This window comes from Nicotiana sylvestris, chromosome 5 (genome assembly GCF_000393655.2).
Source record: "Nicotiana sylvestris chromosome 5, ASM39365v2, whole genome shotgun sequence".
NCBI classification, from domain to species: Eukaryota; Viridiplantae; Streptophyta; class Magnoliopsida; order Solanales; family Solanaceae; genus Nicotiana; species Nicotiana sylvestris.
This window is the reverse complement of record NC_091061.1, coordinates 148477692-148498689: the sequence shown is the minus strand read 5'-3', so window position 1 is coordinate 148498689 and position 20998 is coordinate 148477692. Positions and strand designations below refer to the sequence as shown.

Genomic DNA, 20998 nt, shown 5'->3' with positions numbered 1-20998 from the left:
GAGAAATCGGGTCCTGCGGACGCCATGCAGCTACCTCGATGACTCCGGAATAAGCTGAACAGCAGCAGAAAGCCCAAACTATGCCTCCGTGATACATGTATATGCACACATGGTGCAGGGAGTAAAGTGAGTACTCCAACTCAGTGAGTAATAGCAATAAATAATGATTGACGGAAAGAAAACTCGTAAAAACACTACGCAGTTCTATATTTAAATGGTGAGAATATCAAAAACAGCAACTGAATGAAGAAGTCAGGTAAAAGTCCTTTAAACCAGTATTCATTTCATTTACTCCTATCGATAACCGAATTTATATATGTACTATTGCGGAGTGCAGCCCGATCCACATAGTATACTGCTATGGCGCGCAACCCGATTAATATATATATACTGCTGCGGCGTGCAGCCCGATCCAAGAATAGTAAACTGCACTCATTGGGGGTGTGCAGACTCCGGAGGGGCTCTTTCAGCCCAAGCGCTAAACTACTGCAGTGTGCAGTCCGACCCATATAATATACTACTGCGGCGTGCAGTCTGATCCATATAAATATATATACTACTGCGGCGTGCAACCCGATCCATAGCATATCAAATACCCTCACAATGGGGTTCTCGACCCCTCTCAGTCAATATAGACTTGGCCGCTCGGGCACACTAAGATAAGACGGGGTTCTCAACCCACACGTTACTCTCATTAGGATTTAACAATTTCTAAGCTGGTTCATATTATGTTTATCAGTTAAGAACATGACTGAGGGTATGATTTTGACAAGTAAAGTGAGGTCAACTAATACAAATGCCCCCTAAGGGTTCAACAGATCGGCACAAGGCCCCAAACATGGCAACTAGCCCATAATATAATGATATTAATTAAGTCTCAGTCAAAAGTACAGTAGAGTCCTCAAACGGGATGGACCGAGTCCAAACCCCCAGTAGTAACAGACCCCACGCTCATCATACAACGTGTGTCTCATCTCAACATAGCACCACGTTGTGCAAATCCGGGGTTTCAAACCCTCAGAACATCATTTATAACCATTACTCACCTCAAGTAGGCCGAAATCCTAGCTCGCTACTCCCTTGCCTAGCAAATCAACCTCCTCGAGCGTCGAATCTGGTCAAAACCACAAGTAATACATTACAATAGGCTAAGGGAATACAACCCAATCGAAAAGACTCGAAAAATATCGAAAATCACGAAGTTGGCAAAACCCGAGCCCCGGGCCCACTTCTCGAAAAATCAGAAAATTTGCATCACCGGATTCCTTATATCGCCACGAGTCTATACATATCAAATATGCCAAAATCCGAGCTCAAATACTCCCTCAAACCCCACATTTCTATTTCAAAAGTCAAGCCTTAATCCTTCCCCTTTTAATCAAATTACCATGAATTTAGATGTTGAGTCTACAATTAAATGATGTTTTTAGGTCATAAGACTCACCTCCAATCAATCCCAGTCGAAACCCTCTTTAATCCTCGTCCAAAAGCTCTCAAGGATGTTCAAAAATGGAGGAAATGGGTTTGGGTTCGCGGATGAAATGTTTTTAACATTCTGCCTGGATCACTGTAGCTAACTCTATTAACCCTATGCGATCGCATCCTATACTCTGCGATCGCATAGCACAATGACCTTAGCCTATGCGATCGCACACCTGCTCCTGCGATCGCATTGAACAAATTTCCCCGAAAATCCCGGATTAACTTTACACTGTGCGATCGCATGCCTCCCTATGCGATCGCATTGAAAAACCAAACAACCCCTCAAAAATGCTTCTATGCGATCGCAATCGCACTCCTGCGATCGCATAGAACAAATGTCTGCAACACTTCAGCTGAAAAATCTGCAACTTCCAAAGGTCAGAATTGGTCCGTTTGACCATCCGAAATCACCCGGAGGCCCCCGGGGACCTCAACCAAAAGTGCCAACCCATCCTAAAGCGTCATTCAAACTTGTTCCAATCACCAAAACACCACAAACAACACCAAAACCATCAAATTACATCGGATTCAAGCCTAAATTTCTTAAAAACTTCTGAAATACGCATTTGATCAAAAACCCGACCAAAACACTTTCGAATGATCTGAATTTTTGCACACACATCCAAAATTATTTAACGAAGCTACTACAACTCTCAAAATTCTAATTTGACCCCTGTATCAAAATCTCACCTACCAACCGGATTTCGCCAAAATACTAACTTCGTCAATTCAAGCCTAATTCCACTCCGGACCTCCAAAATCAATTTCGATCACACTCCTAAGCCACATGTCAACCCCCGAAGCTAACCAAATCACCGAAAATCACATCCGAGCCCTCTAACTCAATAGTCAACATCCGGTCGACTTTTCCCAAAACAAGCCTCCCTTAAAGAGACTAAGTGTCTCATTTCCTATCAAAACCAATCCGATTTAACTCTAACACACCGAATACCGATAACGAAACATGAAGAAGCATAAAATGGGGGAAACGGGGCAGTAACGCATGTGACGACGGGCCAGGTCGTCACAACTCTCAAGTAAGTCTACTTGGTTTTGCTCTCATTGAGCAGTTCATAGAGAAACTTCTCGAGAAGGGACCTGATCATGCCCTTGTTAATCAAGCAGCAGGCAGCGTTGAGTGCTTCAGCCCGCGAACCAGGTCCTCCATAACCAACTTGTTCAACAAATAAAAAACTTGCATGCCCTAGTCGTCTGCACCATAACTCAGCATTATCATCAATGACACTTAGGCATGTTAGATCACCACCATTCAATGAATCAAGGTCTGTAACATAGATGTTCTTGAACCTTTTAGCTATCAACACCACTTCACCAGTTTTGAGATTGGTGACAATGCAAGAGTTGAACAAGAACTTCACTTTATTTTCCCTTATCAAAAATTTGAGACATACTCAACAAGCTATATTTCAAGCCATTCACATGGTACACATTTTCAATTGCATGGGAGAGTGTTTTGTCAATTTTGCCAACACCAAGAATATAACCCTTCTTGCCGTTTCCAACGGATACACTCCCACCTTGGAAGGCCTAGAGTGAGAGAAAATCATCCATTCTTCTAATCGTATGCTTAGAGCAGCTGCTATCCATGTACCATTTTTTGACTGCTACCTCTCGCTCCAGCCTGCACACGAAATCACTGATTAGACTTAGGAACCCAAGCCAGCTTGGGTCCCTTATAATGATAGAATGGGCGGATCAAACATCTTTTTACCCATGTAGGCAACATATATTTTCCCCTTAGAGGACCAGGTTCCTCAATATTATTCTTCTTTTCAACAAAATCTTTATTTTTCTGTAGAGACTGAATTTTAACTTTACAAGAGTCCTTGTAATGACTAGATTGACCACAATGAGTACACATTCAATTATCAGCCATAATTACATACTTGTTATGGGGATTATAGGAGGTTTTAGTCTTTTGAAACCCGATTCCTTGCCTGTTTCCACCATTACTCTTGTACATAGACGTTATTACATCAGAGGATTGGGTCCATTTAAGTGACTTATAAAGATCATTTTTAACCTTTTTCAAATCATCCTGAAGTTGTCTATTCTTTTCAAGCTCAAAAACAAGACTTGTTTTAACTTTCTTAAGCTCACTCTCAAGCTCAAGTTGAGCCTCACTAGCCACTTCTTTACCCTTAGGGGTGTCCATCCATTTTCTTGTTTGGTTTTTCAACAAGGTATTTTCTCTAGTTACTTCTTCCGCTTGTTCCTTTAAGTCTTCAATGGAAACTACCATATTATCCATCTCTTGTTCTATGTTACCAATTTCTTCAATGAAAGCATTTTTCTCAATAATGAGGCTATGATAGGCATCAATCAACACATTTGCTAAGGACATTAATTTTTTCTTAGAGTAAGTTTTCAAATTTCTTTGAACATCAAGAAAACTTACCTCATCTTCCACTTTGTCCTCATCATCATTAGATTTGGCCATGAGTGTAAAGATTGACTCATATTTTGAAGATCCATTGTCAACAACCACCATAAATGTATCTTCTTGGTCATCTTCACTCTCAGATTTACGGGAGGAATCTCCCCAGTCAGTCAGGGCTTGCTTCACCATGTTGTCAGCAACATCTCTTCTTTTGAACTTTCTGTCAGGGACCTCGTTCCTCTTAGCCACCTTTTCAGTGTTGGTTTTGTAATGATCCTTCTTATGCAGAGGACAATCTTTAATGAAGTGTCTGTGAACACGTGATTTTTGCCCGAGTAATAATACTCTTACAAAAGTCACAAATGGATTTTCTTTTAAATGTTTGTATTTTTTTAGGATTTATAGTAATTGTTTGTTGATTGTTTGCATTTAGTTACATCTTTGTGCATATTTAATATTTTAAAAATCATGGAAAATACCTTAAAAATGTTCAAATTTCATGCATTGTATTTTTAGGTTGGTATTTGTATTTTTAGGTTTAAGTTGTTAATTAATTGCATTATTAAGCAAAATCGCAAATATGGGTCATTCTACATAATTAGCTTTAGTTTTAATTGCAAATTGGTAATTTTTCTTCCTTTAGTTTTAGGTTAATTAATTATTTTAATGCTAGAAGTAGATATTTATTTTAATTCTACATATTAAATTTTATTTAGGATTTACTTCATGTTTTAATTTAATTTTATAAGTTTTGGGAAAAAGAAAGAAAAAATCAAGAAAAGGGAGAAGGGCTATCTCCACATTTGGGCCCAATTTGCCCATAGCCCAATTTTATTTCAACCTGCCCCAGCCCAATCCCCATACCCGGTCCAGCCCCTCTCCACTTAATAAAATGACGCCGTTTTGAGGCATTCAATCTTAGTCGTTGATCTTCCTTGATCGAACGGCCCGGAACTGACCCTCATCTCCCATATTAATGTCTGAACCCACCCCCAAACCCTAGAGACCCCCCACTCTTCTACGTCTCCCTCACTTGAACCCTAACCCTAGCCGCCCTAACATTCTCTACCAAAGCTCACCGGCAACCACCATCCAAACCTTCTCCAAACCTACTGAAAATCACACCCCATAACCTCGCTTTCCTCCTCATCTCATATATCTCCTTAGTTCCTTCCAAAACACCTAAAAATCCCGAAATTCCAGATCTAAGAAACAACCAGTTTGTTCAGATTTTTTGGTCCGTTATTTCCTCAGCGCTTGAGTTTAAAGGGTTCATCTATGTTGTTTTCTTGGTTTATTGGACTCTCATAAGTCTTTTCTTCTAAGAAAATTCGGTCAAAACTCCATGCAAGGCCGGATTCCTTGGAGGAAAAAACCCTTGGGTGGTCGATTGGCGTGGAATAGGACATCGTAGACTGTTTCACACATTCTTCACCCATGAACGGTAAAAGATTTTTCACCACTCCCTTTCTCCGTCTTTCCTATTTGAGTCAGCAATTCATACCCTCTTTAGTTTGTTAGTTTACTTGTTTTTCAGTCATTCATTTTTATCCTCTAGTCATGTTTAATTAGGTTTATTCTAGTTTATTAATTTGGTTAATTAAAGTATGCTTAGATTAATTAGTAAATCGTTGGCTACCTCAGTAGTTAGTTGTTTGATGAATTTGAAATCATTTGATAAGTTTGCTTGCCTAATTGATTAATTGGTTATAAATTAGGTTTTGAGTATGATCGTCAGCTTATTGCTTGTTTTAGTTCATTAATTCTAGTTTGATTCTGTTTGTTATCAATTAAAAATTTGGGGGGGGGGGGGGGTTAAAGGGTCGTAACAGAACCTTAGGGGAGTCAATTGGAAAGTGAACATGAGAATTTAATATAAGGCATTAGGAAGTTTCTAGATTTTGGACAACTGTCCCAATTTGTTAATGAAAAAATGCTGAAATTGAATAGAAATGGACAGCTATCCATTTTTCTGTTAAAAAAGATGCACTTTTCCTGAAAATTAGGGTTGGTTGTAGAGAATGATTCCCTTATCCTCACATGGCAGATTTCATTCCACATATATATAGGACCCTCCTCTCTCTAAAAAAACACACGGATCAGACACCTAAAATCCCCCCTGAAAATTCAACTTCTTTTCCATCATCTTTTAAAGATCAATTTTAAGATAGATTTCAGATTTGAATCCCTCTTTTTTGAAAATAATGAATTTTCTTCTCATTGAACAATGACCTTGCTTTTTTATTGGTTTTGAGATTACAGTTGGATTTTTGGTTTTGAAATCAAGTGTGTTGTCCTCTAGTGTCATTTGCTGGGTTGTTTAAGTTGTCCTTTAGCTATTTTTTCCTGCTGTTTACTGCTGTTACTCGTTGATTTCAAAGACATCTTTCTTATTCTGTTCACTTGCTATATCCAGATATTTCTTTGAACCTTGAATGACAATATAATGTAAGCATGTTTGTGTGGAAGATGTATCTGTGCTGTGAATTTTAAAAGGACAGTCCTAAAATGCCTACATTTTTTATTGAAATTTGTCTCTACAAAATAAAGGAGAAATATCTTAATTTATTTACATGTTATTACCTAGTTACATTATACTAGGCATGTTCTCAGTTTGTCAAATTAAAAAAAATATAGCAATTCTAATTTTAATCCTAGACCATTTATATGCTGAAATTAACCAATATTATTTAACTAAATAAATTTCTACCAACTTCCTACTAGATGGCCTATTCGTTTGATTTTTTATTCAACGGAATTACTACACCATTTATTTATTTTTAGGCAATAGATGTAGATAGTTCATTTGTTAAGCTATCGTCGAATGTTCCACTATATGTATTAAATATCTACATGATTCTGATTTTTTGCAAACTACATAATTTATACATACAAATAAAATTCAGAATATAATTAAATATAATTCAAAATTTCAACTCTTCATTTTTTCGTATTCATGCTTCATATTTCGGATTACAATAACCAGCGTGTCAGTTGTGTACCTGATATTGGAAGCAAAAGAAAATGAAGATGAGAATCAGCAGCAGCAGTAAAATCAGTACAACACAGCAACAATAGCCCAACAACAGTAACAACCCAGTAACAGACCGGTGGAGTACTAATCCAAAAAAACAAAAGCTTCAGCTTTTATGAAACAACAATCAATTCTGATTTCAAACAACAAAAGAAAGCAGAATATATTTTTTAGTTTTTTTATTTTATTTTAAAGCTTAAATATTTTTCGGAATTTTCTATCTCTTAAATGTTCAGCCCTTTTCTCTCTTATTTTCATATTTGTTTCTCTCTCCCGTTTTTTTTTTCTGTCTCCTGCCTCTGTGTTTCTGATTTCAAGACTTCTTATAACCCATCCCATAAATCTTTCCATTAATTAAAATCAACCCATTTTCTCTACCAAACACACTCATCCCCATTACACTAAATAAATATATCAACCTCACCCCATTATATTTTGTTCCCCATGCCTAACATAAAATAATGCAAGATTTCCCCCACTAAATTTTGTCTTGTCCCCCCTTTATATTAAATAACCATATCACAACCCACCCCATTTCATTTTGTCCCCCATGCTTCAAATAAATAATTACAAAATGTACAATTCCTAAACTATCCCTCACGACCTTACTGAAATTACCAAACTACCCCTGAACGTACTACAAATTACCAAACTACCCATCAGCTATAACACATCATTTAATCAAACATAACCAAAATATAGACAATATGATTAATTTCTAACAATGTTCAAACAACAAATTTCATGAACATGATTTCTTCAACATTTCAACAACAAAGCACATGAACATGATTTCAACAACATTTCAACAACAAATCACATGAACACAAATTGAACAACAAAGAACAACTAAAATTTGATTGAACAATATTTTAGCAACAAACAATCCTATTTTCGGATTCAACAACAACAACAAACAAGTATATTTAGATTTCTAAATTCAATAATATTGAACTTAAAATCAACTACTCTAACAACATTACAACAAACAATTCCTATAAACAAGATTATGAGACAAATTCAAGAAATAATCACAAATGGTAAACAAGAAATCAAGCTATACAAATTTCGGATTCAAGAACAATCAAACAAAGTATGAACATGAATTAAATCTATTTTAAACAACAAACATGATGGATTTAAACGATTAAACCAACATATTTCTCTAAACACAACTAAATTCTTTTAGACAAATAACAAGATCGACGAATAAACAATTATGAACTTAAGCTTAAACTTAACAATATTAACAATTTCTAACAATACATAAACACATGAAACAAATTGAAGAAATAGTTAATTAAATTTCAATTTGAATCTAACAAACATCAAACTAACAAATACTCACTTAAACAATAACAAATGTTCACTTAAACAACAATACAAACATGAAATAAACATGAAAAATAACTAATTAACTTCCATTTGAAATCTGAAAATTAATTCAACAAAAATACATGAACATGAACAAGACCAAAAATCAAATATCTAAACATAAACATGAACAAAACAAACATTTGCCGATTTTAGATTCGAAAATATCAAAACAAAATACGGACAAAATAAAACTCAAAAATCTACTAACCGGAGATGAACAGCGACGAATTCGATTGTATGGACTGTTTCGATAACCCTCAATAATGGGAATAAATCTACCCGGACTCAACAACGAACTTAACGACGAACAAACGACTTTAAGAACTTGACTGAAGCAACGTCGCAACAGTAACAATGGGGGTTCGACGCAACATCACTGGAGGAAAAGGAGAAGCAGCGGCGACCAAGTCGACGGGGAGGTCGTCGGACAGCTGCTCGATATTGAGGTGGTGCAATGGTATCCATGTCCACGCCGAACCTGGAGCAATCATCATCCGTTTGGAGCAGTCTCGTCGCAGCTGAACGCTCATGGCTGCTCGTCGCAGCTCGTCGCAGCTGAACGCCCATGGCTGCTCGTCGCAGCTGAACGCACATGGCTGCTCGTCGCAGCTCGTCGCGGGCAGCAGTTGACGTGTTCGGAACAGGAGCAACTGGTCGACCATGGCAGCAGCTCGACGTGCTCGGAACAGGAGCAGCTGGTCGGAGAAAAGGAAGCCGCAACGATGGGTTTCCTCCTTCGTTGGTCGAGGGTTTTTCCGGCGTGACTGGGGTTGCCTCGGGTGGAAGACGAGGCTGGTTGATCGACGAAGAGTATGAAAGGGACTGCGAGGAAGCAGCCATGAACGAGCTTGAGCTTGGGGTCGTTCATGGTGCGACGAAGAAAGCTTGGGGTCGTTCATGGTGCGATGGTGGAGTTGTTGGTGTTTAAAAGAAGAAGAAGCAGCCATGGGACTGCTCGTTCATGGTGCGATGGAGAAGATGAGGACGAGGCAGCCATGGGAGCTTGAGGGGGAAGCCATGGATGAGCTTTGGAGAAACTTGGAGAAGAAGAAGATAGGGAAGGGGGGGGTGGATTGTTTTGAGAATTTTTAGGGTTTTTGTCTTCTTTTTGTTTTGTTTTGTTTTGTAAAATGTAAGACAAAGGGGTTTGGGTCTTTTGGGTTATGGACTGGGTCGACCCAGTTCGAAATGGACTGGGTCGTAGGGAAGATTGGGCCATTTTTTGGGCCTGTGGCTTGAAATCGAAGAAGAGGCCCAATTCCGACTTTCTTTATATTTTCGCTCTCTTTTCTTCTTTTATTTCTCTAAAACTAAATTATAAAAATACTTAAACTATTATTAAGAACTAAATTAAGTTATAAAAGTGCAAATTAACTCCAAATAACAATTAACGCACAATTAAGTAATAATTAAGCATAAAATTGTATATTTGGACATTAAATGCTAAAAATGCAAACGATGCCTATTTTTTGTAATTTTTAATTTTTGTAAAACAAATTTAATTACTAACAATTGTAGAATTAAATCCTACATGCAAAATGCGACATATTTTTGTATTTTTTATTAATTTAGCAAATAAACACGCACAGACAAATACAAATAATTATTCAAAATATCACAAAATATCACAAAATTGCACACCAAAGAAAAATCATTTTATTTTTGAATTTTTTGGGAGTAATTCTCATATAGGGCAAAAATCACGTGCTTACAGCTTCTCCCGGGTTAACAGAATTCCCTACTCAGAATTTCTGGTTCGCAGACTTCAAAAGGAAAGTCGAAATTTCCTCGATTTGGGATTTAAAATAAATCGGTGACTTGGGACACCAAATAAACTATCCCAAGTGGCGACTCTGAATTGAATAATTAATCTCATTTCGAATAATGTCACTTAAATTGGAAAAACTCCCTTATATACCTTCGGGTGTGTAAAAAGGAGGTGTGACAGCTCTGACGACTCTGCTGGGGATACAAACCCAGAACTTCGGTTCAGGGTTCAAGAATTCAAGCTTAGAATAACTGTTATAGTTGGCTTGTTTTATCTGATTTTTACATGTTGAGCCTAATGTGCTAAATGCCGCTTTTACCGCTTTGATATTGTTTGGACTGTATATAAATTGCTACGAAACCCTCCTCTCTCTGAGTCTTCTAAATCATCTGGGAAGTGTGCACTTCGTGTGACTTCTTTTCTGTTAGAGTCTTATCCCAATTTTAGAACGAGGTTCGGACAAGTTGCAAAGCCGTGAAGCTTCTGTATTCCCGGTACGCTGCCCCCTCGGCTCGAGCTGTCCGCTCGGGTAAGCCATGTCTAGAACAATAAACCCAGGTTTTTAAACCTAGTATAACAAGTCTCATGCCGGATCCCTAGTAGGAACGTTTGTTTGCATCATGTGCATTTGACCTTGGAGACTCAACACAGGGGTTGGGTCTGTCTAGGACATGTGTACCCAAATGAAAAAGACCATCCTGATGCATCTTACGTGCTACTTGCGCATCTGTTTGTTTCGGCTTGCATGTTGACCGACTTCTAGAACAGAGGAAGAAAATCAAAAAAAAAATCAAAAAATCAAAATAATAATAATAATAATAATATAGGAGTGAGAGGTAGTTATTTAGAAAATTCTGAAACTCTGCCGAAATTCAGGAAAAAAAAAAGAAAGAAGTCATCTCCAAATGAGCCAAAGTTTTCAACTGCCATGTTCTGTCAAAACTGGCGAACTATGCGGGTCTGATTCTCACCGGATGTGAGATACGTAGGCAAACCTCATCGGTTGCGGCTCGTAATTTTCAAAAAAAAAAATCCAAAAATATTTTCATTCTTCTTTCAAAATTGAAAAGAAAATTCAAAATTCAAAAATATTTCATTTTTAGAAGCATTTCTTTCATAAATTCAAAATAAAATTCCAAAAATATTTTTCTTTCTTCTTTAGAAGTTTTTTTTTTCTATCGAAATTCCAAAAAAAAAACATTAAAAGTCTAAATTAAAAAAAAATCTTTCTTCTTTCGAAATTCCCAAAAAAAAAAATTGAAATCAAAAATATTTTCTTTCTTCTTTATAAGTCTTTCTTGCGGAAATTAAAATATTCCAAAAAAAAGAGTTAGTTTATTTACTTTATTTTTGGTCTTCCCGAACTACGCTAGTTTGATTCTCACCGGATGTGGGATACGTAGGCAACCCCCATCGGGTCCAACTTCATTTTTGTAAAAATAGCCCAAAAAGAACAAAAAATTTTGTTTTGATTGTAAATAAGAAGGTGATGTCATTCTTGTCTAAAATAGTTGAATGTCCCCAAAAGGGTGCCGGAAGGCCGTTTTTTCAAGAACAGACACCTTTAGTAGTTTTTTAAGGTTTTGGCCATTTAGCAAACACAACCTTAAAATCTTCTTCCCCGAAGTGCTGAAAGGCCGTATTTGCAAAGCCGGTTTTTTTATGAAAATTTTTAAAAAAAAAATAGTGATAACCTTTTCTTGAGTTAAAATGAGTCATAACCTTTTAAATTAAATTACCTTAAGAAATGTGCAGGATGAGCACAGATGAAAACGAACCCTTCGCAGCTCTTGAAGAGATCCCCTTACAGCTCCACATGTGGTGGAATGACCTAGGAAAAGGTAGCCGAGGAACTGTGATAAAAGTTTTGGGTGGTCTTGTCGGACTTTTTAACATCAAGCCAAGATTGGACGTGATTGAAGCATTGATACCTTTTTGGGATCCGAATCGCAATGTGTTTCGCTTTTCTGATTTTGAGCTCACACCCACGCTAGAGGAAATTGCGGGTTACGCCGACCTTAGCGGAAACCTTAGAAGTCGGTACCCGGTGTCACCGAGACCAGTATCTCCTCACAAGTTTCTGGATATGTTGAGTATTAGCCGGGATATTCAGGATGGGAATTTATCTGGAGGGTTTTGCACTTTCTAGTTCCTGTACCAACGCTATGGCGATCCCCAAGGTTTCGAAGCACTGAATACTGGTCTAACCCATGCCGGAAATAAAGATAAATGGGAGGCAAGACGGGGTTTGGTTTTTATAGTAGCATTCTTGGGTGTTATAATATATCCGCAAAAAGACGGTAACATAGAATTGGGACTCGTGGGAATGGTTGATGTCGCAATCAAGAAAGCTAATGGCACGTTAGTTCCCCTGATCTTATCTGAGATTTACCGAGCTTTGACCATCTGTCGAGAAGGGGGAAAATTCTTCCAAGGCTGCAACTTACTACTACAATTGTGGATACTGGAACATCTCTGCCACCGTGTCGGGTATATGAACTACGGCATGACCGGCTTGGATTGCATCGAAGAATTTGAAAGCCGAGTGGCGGGGGTTGAATTTCCAGAGGGTACCGAAGCTTGGTTTGCCCACTTGAGTTCTTTAACTTCGGATAAAATTGAGTGGACGTTCGGATGGCTCCCTGCCACCGAAGTCATATACATGTCAGCTAAAGTGTGCTACTTTCTCCTAATGGGCATCCGGAGCATCCAGCCACATACTCCTCACAGGGTTTTGCGCCAACTAGGAAGATTTCAAACCATCCCCCATGACGAAGATTTGAGTGTACATGTCGTCGAATTGGGCCCAAAGGCTGTATTTCCAGAAGGAAGAGTTTGCCAAGTTTGGAATGAGTGCAGATTTCTTGAACCCAAGACTATGGTGCGGGATCTAGCTAGAGGTGAGGTGGACCCCAATTATATGGTTTGGTTTGGCAAAAGATTTCAAATTCCTCGAGAGCCCGAGAGACCTGCTAAGAGACCTCCTGTCCAACAATTCACTAACGACTCCCATGAGCAGTGGGGCTGGTTGGCAAAAGAAGAAAGCTATAGGGCTAAGATAAGAAATTAGAGGGACAAATCAGGGACCTCAAATTTGGCCATAGTATCCAAGCTGCCGCAGATGAAGGGGAAAAGAAAAAGCTAACTCAGGAAAACGAAGCTCTCAAAGCTCAAATCCATAAAATGAGAATAGCTGCTAGAAACCCAGAAAGAAGCCGGGCAGATGAAAGGCTTATAAGCGGTCTGAGAAAGAAAGTACTTGAGTGTCAAGATGACCTAGAAAAATCTGAGGCTAGTCTAGCAAAAATTCGAGCACAATTGGAAGAGAATGCAGAAGGGCGGGCAGAGTTTGTGCGACAAATGAAAAGAAAAAATGAGGGGACAATTGCCAATTTAAAGAGAAAGCTAATCACCCTTGAAAATGAGGCGGACAAACAGGCCAGGAATTTTAAAGCCGATAGGGAACATTGTTATGCTTTGATGGTCCAAATGGACGAAGATATGCAACAATTGCGGAATCAAAATCATCATGACACTCAAGTGTTAGAAGCCCAGAATCAGCAAATCGGGCATTTACTTCAGGAAAAGGGTATTGTCCGAGAGAGGGTTAGAGCCATTGCCAACTACATCGTCATGAAATGCCATGCATGTGAGGATATGACTCAGACCACTTTCTTCGCTGCTGTAATGACATTTGTCCGCCAGATAATGAGTGATTTGGAGCGGCTTCAAGGGGATCTCGCACGTAGGCCCGTGAGACCGAATGATGTCCCACGGGCCCCAGGAGTCGAAGCATTGATGTATTCATGATTTTTCACTTTTTGAGTCTGTAGTTTGGAAATTATTTTTTAGTCTGTTGGTAGTTTTAAAATTCCAAGAAAATGAGTAGTTTGAAGTCTTTTGTAATAGAAAGTTTAGGAGTTTTATTAATGAAAATTTGAAAATTCCCAAAAAATTGTTTCTTTATTTTTCGCACTTGTTTTTCTTGAACTACGTAATGATCTGATTCACGCGGCGTCATGACACGTAGGCAATCCTCATTGGATCCGGTCACGATTTTTGTAAATAACTCAAATAAGAGAGGGATGTGAAAAAGAGAGCGAAAGAAAAACCAAAAGAAAAACGAAAGAAAGGGCAAGGAAAGAGAGGAAAGAAAAGAGTGGAAAATGGGAATAAGAGGAGAAGTACAAAAGCCAAAAGTGGAAAGAAAAAGAAAATTGGGAAAATAAGCAGAGCCGGGATGAAACATGCAGCCGTTGCGAAACATGTAGAAACACATTTAACTGTATAGGTGCATCACACCCCAACGTGCGATTTCCTATGTGTTAATTGCTTCAAACTAACTGGTTTGTTGTCTACTATTGTAAATGTTCTATAGAAAGGTGGTTGGTTTTGTTGTAGTCTGGCTTCACATTCATACTTCACAAGGTCAAAAGGAAGCGTTGAAATGTCTACGGAAATTCCTCTGCCAATAGTTCCTATTCCAGAGGATAGTCCGATCTCGTCCATCCCAACTTTTGAGTGAGCAACGGCTGAGGAAAATAGAATTCTGCGTCTCCGCATGATGGAAATGTGGGACGCCTGGGCCAATGGAAAAGAACCGCCAAGTGCGATCCTTGGATTCCCTGAGCTTTTTCCCAGGGCAAGTGGGACCTCCAACATCCCTTTAAGTTATCCAAATACCCAACTGGTGTTAGCTTCAAGTGCGGCTTCAAACATATTCACCGCGCCACCTTGTTCAGCTACGGCACAACCTACTTTACCCAGGCCTAACTTTGATTCATCTTCCTTCACATTTCAAGTACCATCTTTCCCAGTGGAACCTTCTTAGTTTCCTACTTATACTTACCCTCAACCACCCCAATTTGAGTTCATTGCCGGGCAAGAAAAGACCACAAAAACTCCTGAGCAAGAAGAGATTGTGAGGAAGATGAGGAGTATAGAACATAGTCTCAAAAGCATACAAGGCTTGAGTGGATAGAAAAGTGTATCCTATGCCGACTTATTCATGTTCCCTCATGTGTACCTACCATTGGGATTCAAAACCCCAAAATTTGAGAAGTACGATGGGCATGGTGATCCTATTGCTCATCTCAAGAGATATTGCAATCAGCTGCGAGGAGCCGGTGGAAAGGAAGAACTACTCATGGCCTATTTCGGAGAAAGTCTGGTTGGCATCGCAGCTGAGTGGTACATGGACCAGGATATATCCCGTTGGTACATCTGGGATGATCTTCCTAGAGATTTCGTCAGGCAGTTCCAGTACAACATTGATATTGCTCCAGATAGGAAATCATTGACAAACTTGAATAAGAAATCCTCAGAAAGCTTCCGAGAGTACACAGTTAAATGGCGTGAGCAGGCATCCAGGGTAAAGCCTCCGATGGATGAGGTTGAAATGGTCACAGTTTTCCTTCAAGCTCAGGAAGCTGACTACCTCCAAAATATGATGTCCATAATGGGTAAAATGTTCGCTGAAGCTATCAAGTTTGGCGAAATGGTTGAAAATGGGCTGAAAACGGGTCGAATTCTAAGCCAATCCGCTATCACAGCTACCTCCCAAGCCATTCAGGGTGGGTCTGGAGGAATAGCAAAGGGAAAGAAAAAGGAAGAAACATCCATGGCAGTCTCGGGTGCAAGGAGAAACTGTACTCCCAGATCCCTTTTCTCAGAAAGGACCCCGCAACACTATTACCCTCACCAAGACTTGGCCTATACTCCTCTGCCATACTCGGTCATGAATGCTCAGCCTTATGTCCGACCACAACAACAAGCCAACAGAAATCAAGCTCCATTTCCTAGAAACCAACCTCCTTACCAAACCCACTACAACCCCCGTCCTCTACAAAATAATTTCCACTCTCATGAACCGCCCAAGAGGCCAAATTTCACACCAATTGGCGAAACCTACTCCAGCCTGTTGCCAAAGCTTGTTCAAATGGGTCTGCTACAGCCTGTTCCTCAAACCAGGAAAAAACCAGCATCACTCACTTATAGAGCCGGTACCCGATGCGCTTATCACTCAGGGGCAGAAGGGCATGACACGGATGATTGCTAGACTCTGAAGAGAGCCGTGGAGAACTTGATAGAACAAAGGAAGATAGTGCTGAGAGATGAAGATGTTCCCAATGTGACCAACAACCCACTGCCAGCCCACAATAACGGGCCGGTAATTGGAATGATTTGTGAGGATAAGGAATTTGACCCAGCATTGAAGACCATCATTTCCATTGCTGATGAAGAAAAGAAACCAAAAGCTACCCCGAAGCAAGATAAAGGGGAGAAAAATAAAGAAACCACCCCTCCAAAGTCAGAGAAGAAAATTGAAGTTGAGACCGGGGCAACGCCTCCCAAAGATGTTGTTCTCTATGTCCCTTAAGGCCGTAAAGAAAAGAAGATGACATTGAGTTATCCCAGGAGATTCGAGTTGAACAAAATAACCCAGATGTATGTGCCCAAGGGGGCTTATGTGATGCGGGGGCCAATTAAGCCATCGAGGCTGAATGAGCCCGTGGTAATTGGACGCGCGCCACAGAAGCCCATGAAAGATCCTACTGTTGTGCCCTGGAACTACAACAAAACGGTGGTGACCTATAAGGGAAAAGAAATCCCAAGAGAAGTTCCAGAAAATAACCCTGTTGAAAAGTATTCCAATTTGGAAGAGGTGAACAACGCTACTAGAAAGCGCTTCCCACTTAAGAAGCCCGTGAGTGCCGAAGAAGCGGAGGCTTTCTTTCAAAACATGAAAATGGCAGATTATGAGGTGATTGACCAGCTTCAAAAATTTCCCGAACAAGTCTCCTTGTTGGATTTGTTGATGAACTCCGCCGAACATCAGAAGGTATTGATCAAGACCCTTAACGAAGCATATGTTCCTGTTGACACTTCTGTAGAGCAGTTGGAGAGAATGGCAGAAAGATTTTTTGCAATCAACCAGATCACTTTCAGCAAAAATGATTTGCCCTCAAAAGGGGCCGCACATAACAAACCCCTGCACCTAACAGTCAAATGCAAAGGGCACTATGCGAAAAGGGTTATGTTGGATGGAGGCTCTGGAGTAGACATTTGCCCACTTTCAACTCTACAGCGCATGGAAATCGAGACCGAAATAATCCGACCCAACAATGTCTGCGTACGTGCCTTCGATGGCATCAAAAGGGACACAATTGGAGAGATCGATCTAATTCTGACCATCGGCCCAATAGACGTTGAAGTAACCTTCCAGGTTCTAGACATGGACACATCCTACAACTTTCTTTTGGGGAGGCCATGGATTCATTCAGCGGGGGTTGTACCCTCTACTCTTCATCAGATGGTGAAGTTCGAGCATGAGGATCAAGAGATCGTGGTCCACGGAGAAGATGAGCAATCAATTTATCGGGACCCATCAGTCCCATGTCTTGAAGCAAGAGAGGGGAGTGAGCACATAGTTTATCAGGCTTTTGAAATTGTGGTTGCAGACCAGTACAAAGAAGGAAACCCTTGCCCCCAACCCTTCCTTTCTAATGCATCAATCATGGTGGCCAAAGAAATGATCCGACATGGCTTCAAACTGGGGAAGGGACTTGGGAAATCATTGCAAGGGGTAGTTGAACTTATCACCCTGCCCACCAGTGAAAAGTTCTTCGGGGTAGGCTTCCGACACGCTCCAGCTGATATAAGATGGGCAGATGATAGAAAGAATGATGGTTGGGTCTTGCCTCTGCCGGTTCCGCATCTGTACAGAACATTTGTCAAGCCAAAATACCAGAAGAAAGAAGAAGATGAGGCCTTTACTGCCGAAGAGAATGAAGAGATCTGTGGGGCAATAAGGAAGATACTATATGAAACCCACATGGTCCAGCCAGGGGAGGGCTCAAGCACCGCTGAGGTGCTGTATATGGGACCCAATGCCAAGCTGCAGAATTGGAAGGCTACGCCATTCCCAATCAGGTGGGAGTCCCGGTAGACCTGTCCTGCCACTTTTTCTGCATCGCGAGTTATGTCAGGGTGTAACTCGGATGTTTTTCTTTAGTTTCTTGTCTTTTAATTTCCAATGTAAACCCTGTTATCTTCAAATTCAAAGAAATGAAAATCATATTTCATCGTCCATCCTTCTTTATTCTTTCTGATTTTGTTATTTTTTCTCTTTTTTCTTTCAGCTCTAATAATGTGGCTTTAAATAACATGACATGCTTGCGGACTTCATGCCCAGATCCAAACACGCTGTCTAACTGCGAAATAATGAACCAAGAACCGGAATATGATGAAGAAGAGGCTTTTAAGGAAATAAATCGAGAATTGGAACAATTTGAGAATAAACCTAAGCCAAACTTAAATGAAACCGAGCCGGTTAATTTTGGTAGCTCTGAAGAAGTCAAAGAAACCAAGATAAGCATTCATACAGATGAAAGAACCAGGGATGCATTGATCCAACTTTTATTAGAATTCAAAGATGTGTTTACTTGGTCATACGATAACATGCCAGGATTAAGTGTCGATTTAGTGGTCCATAAGTTGCCAACCTACCCCGATTATTCCCCTATCCAGCAAAAACAGAGGAAGTTCAAAATTGATATCAGTGACAAGATTAAAGAAGAGGTCACAAAACAGTTAAAGGCGGGAGTGATACGAGTGGTCCGATACACCACATGCCTGGCTAATATAGTTCCTGTGCCAAAGAAAGATGAAAAAATCCAGGTGTGTGTTGACTACCTAGATCTGAACAAAGCAAGCCCCAAGGACAATTTTCCTTTGCCAAACATCCACATCCTTGTTGATAACTGCGCCAAACATGAAATACAGTCTTTTGTGGATTGTTACGCAGGATACCACCAGGTGTTGATGGATGAAGAAGATGCAGAAAAGACAGCTTTTACCACACCTTGGGGCACTTACTGTTATAGAGTCATGCCATTTGGTCTAAAAAATGTCGGGGCAACCTACATGAGGGCCATGACTGCCATTTTTCATGATATGATGCACCAAGAGATAGAGGTGTATGTGGACGATGTAATCATCAAATCCAAAACCCAGGACGACCACGTTCGGGACTTGAGAAAATTCTTTGAGTGGCTGCGCAAATATGATTTGAAGCTGAACCCAGCCAAATGTGTATTTGGGGTACCATCCGGCAAACTCTTGGGATTCATAGTCTGTCGGAGGGGCATCGAGTTATATCTAACAAAGATAAAGTCTATTCGGGATTTGCCTCCTCCAAGAACCAAGAAAGATGTTATGAGTTTGTTGGGAAGATTGAATTACATCAGTCGTTTCATTTCTCAGTTGACCTCCACGTGTGAAACCATATTTAAGTTGTTAAAGAAAGATGCGGCAATCAAATGGACAGTTGAATGTCAAGAAGCTTTTGATAAAATCAAGGAATATCTGTCAAATCCGCCAGTCTTGGTCCCACCTGAGCCAGAGAGGCCTGTTTTCTTGTACCCGACCGTCTTGGAAAATTCTTTTGGTTGTGTCCTCGGGCAACATAACGTGACCGGAAAGAAGGAGCAGGCCATTTACTATCTGAGCAAGAAGTTTACTAGTTATGAAGCCAAGTACACTTTATTGGAAAGAACTTGCTGTGCTTTGACATGGGTCGCTCAGAAGCTGAGACATTATTTGCAAGCTTACACCACCTACCTCATAACCAGGTTGGATCCTTTAAAGTACATATTTCAGAAACCAATGCCCACTGGGAGATTAGCAAAGTGACAGATCTTGCTCACGGAGTTTGACATAGTCTATGTCACTCGCACGACAATGAAAGCCCAGGCATTAGCGGATCATTTGGCTGAGAACCCGATTGATGATGAGTACCAACCTTTGAGAACTTACTTCCCAGATGAAGAAGTAAATTCAGTTGAGGCAATATCTGAAGACACTCATGCTTGGAAAATGTTCTTTGATGGGGCGGTAAACGCAAAAGGTGTTGGAATTGGGGCAATTTTGATCTCACCCACTGGTCAGCACTATCCAGCCACAGCTCAGCTTCGGTTCTTCTGTACAAACAACACCACCGAGTATGAAGCTTGCATTATGGGTATAAACATGGCAATCGACCAAAATGTTGAAGAGTTGTTGATCATGGGAGACTCATATCTGATTATCCGGCAAGCCCAAGGAGAATGGGAAACCAGAGATGTTAAGCTTATCCCTTACAAGCAACATGTGGAAGACCTCAGCAAGCGATTTAAGTCAATAGAGTTCAGGTACATTCCTCATTGTCACAACGAATTAGCCGACGCACTTGCTACTTTGGCCTCAATGCTGCCGTATCCAGGCAATGCTCACATAGATCCCTTGGAAATTCAAATCCGGGAAAGGCATGGTTATTGTAATACAATTGAAGTAGCACCAAATACCCAACCATGGTACCATGACATCAAAAAGTTTCTAAAAACTCAAGAATACCCCGAGCAAGCCAGTAGAGACCAAAAGAGAACCATTAGACGACACGCGAGTGGTTTCTTTTTGAGTGGGGATGTCTTGTACAAGAGAACTTCGGACCTCAATTTGTTAAGATGTGTTGACGCAGAAGAGGCTGAAAGAATCATGTATGAGGTACATGCAGGAGTATGCGGGCCCCACATGAATGGGTATGTTTTAGCAAAGAAATCATTCGAGCGGGTTATTACTGGATGACCATGGAAAAGGACTGTTTTAGTTTCGTTCGAAAGTGTCATCAGTGTCAGGTGCACGGTGATTTGATTCATGCACCTCCCACAGAACTGCATCCCATGTCTGCACCTTGGCCATTTGTTGCCTGGGGCATGGACGTCATTGGGCCAATCGAGCCAAAAGCCTCAAATGGACACAGATTCATACTAGTTGCCATTGACTACTTTACAAAATGGGTTGAAGCAATCACTCTCAAGTCTGTCACCAAGAAAGTTGTGGTAGATTTCGTGCACTCCAATCTTATCTGCCATTTTGGCATTCCTGCAACTATTATCAC

General features: G+C 40.2%; 1 protein-coding gene across 1 annotated transcript; it reads left to right on the top strand.

Moving 5' to 3' along the window:
- Nucleotides 1-20079: 20079 nt before the first annotated feature.
- Nucleotides 20080-20685, top strand: LOC138869472 (uncharacterized). Its single transcript, XM_070147092.1, has one exon. The coding sequence runs from the start codon at nt 20080-20082 to the stop codon at nt 20683-20685; it is 606 nt and encodes a 201-aa protein (XP_070003193.1).
- The last annotated feature ends 313 nt before the right edge of the window (nt 20686-20998 follow it).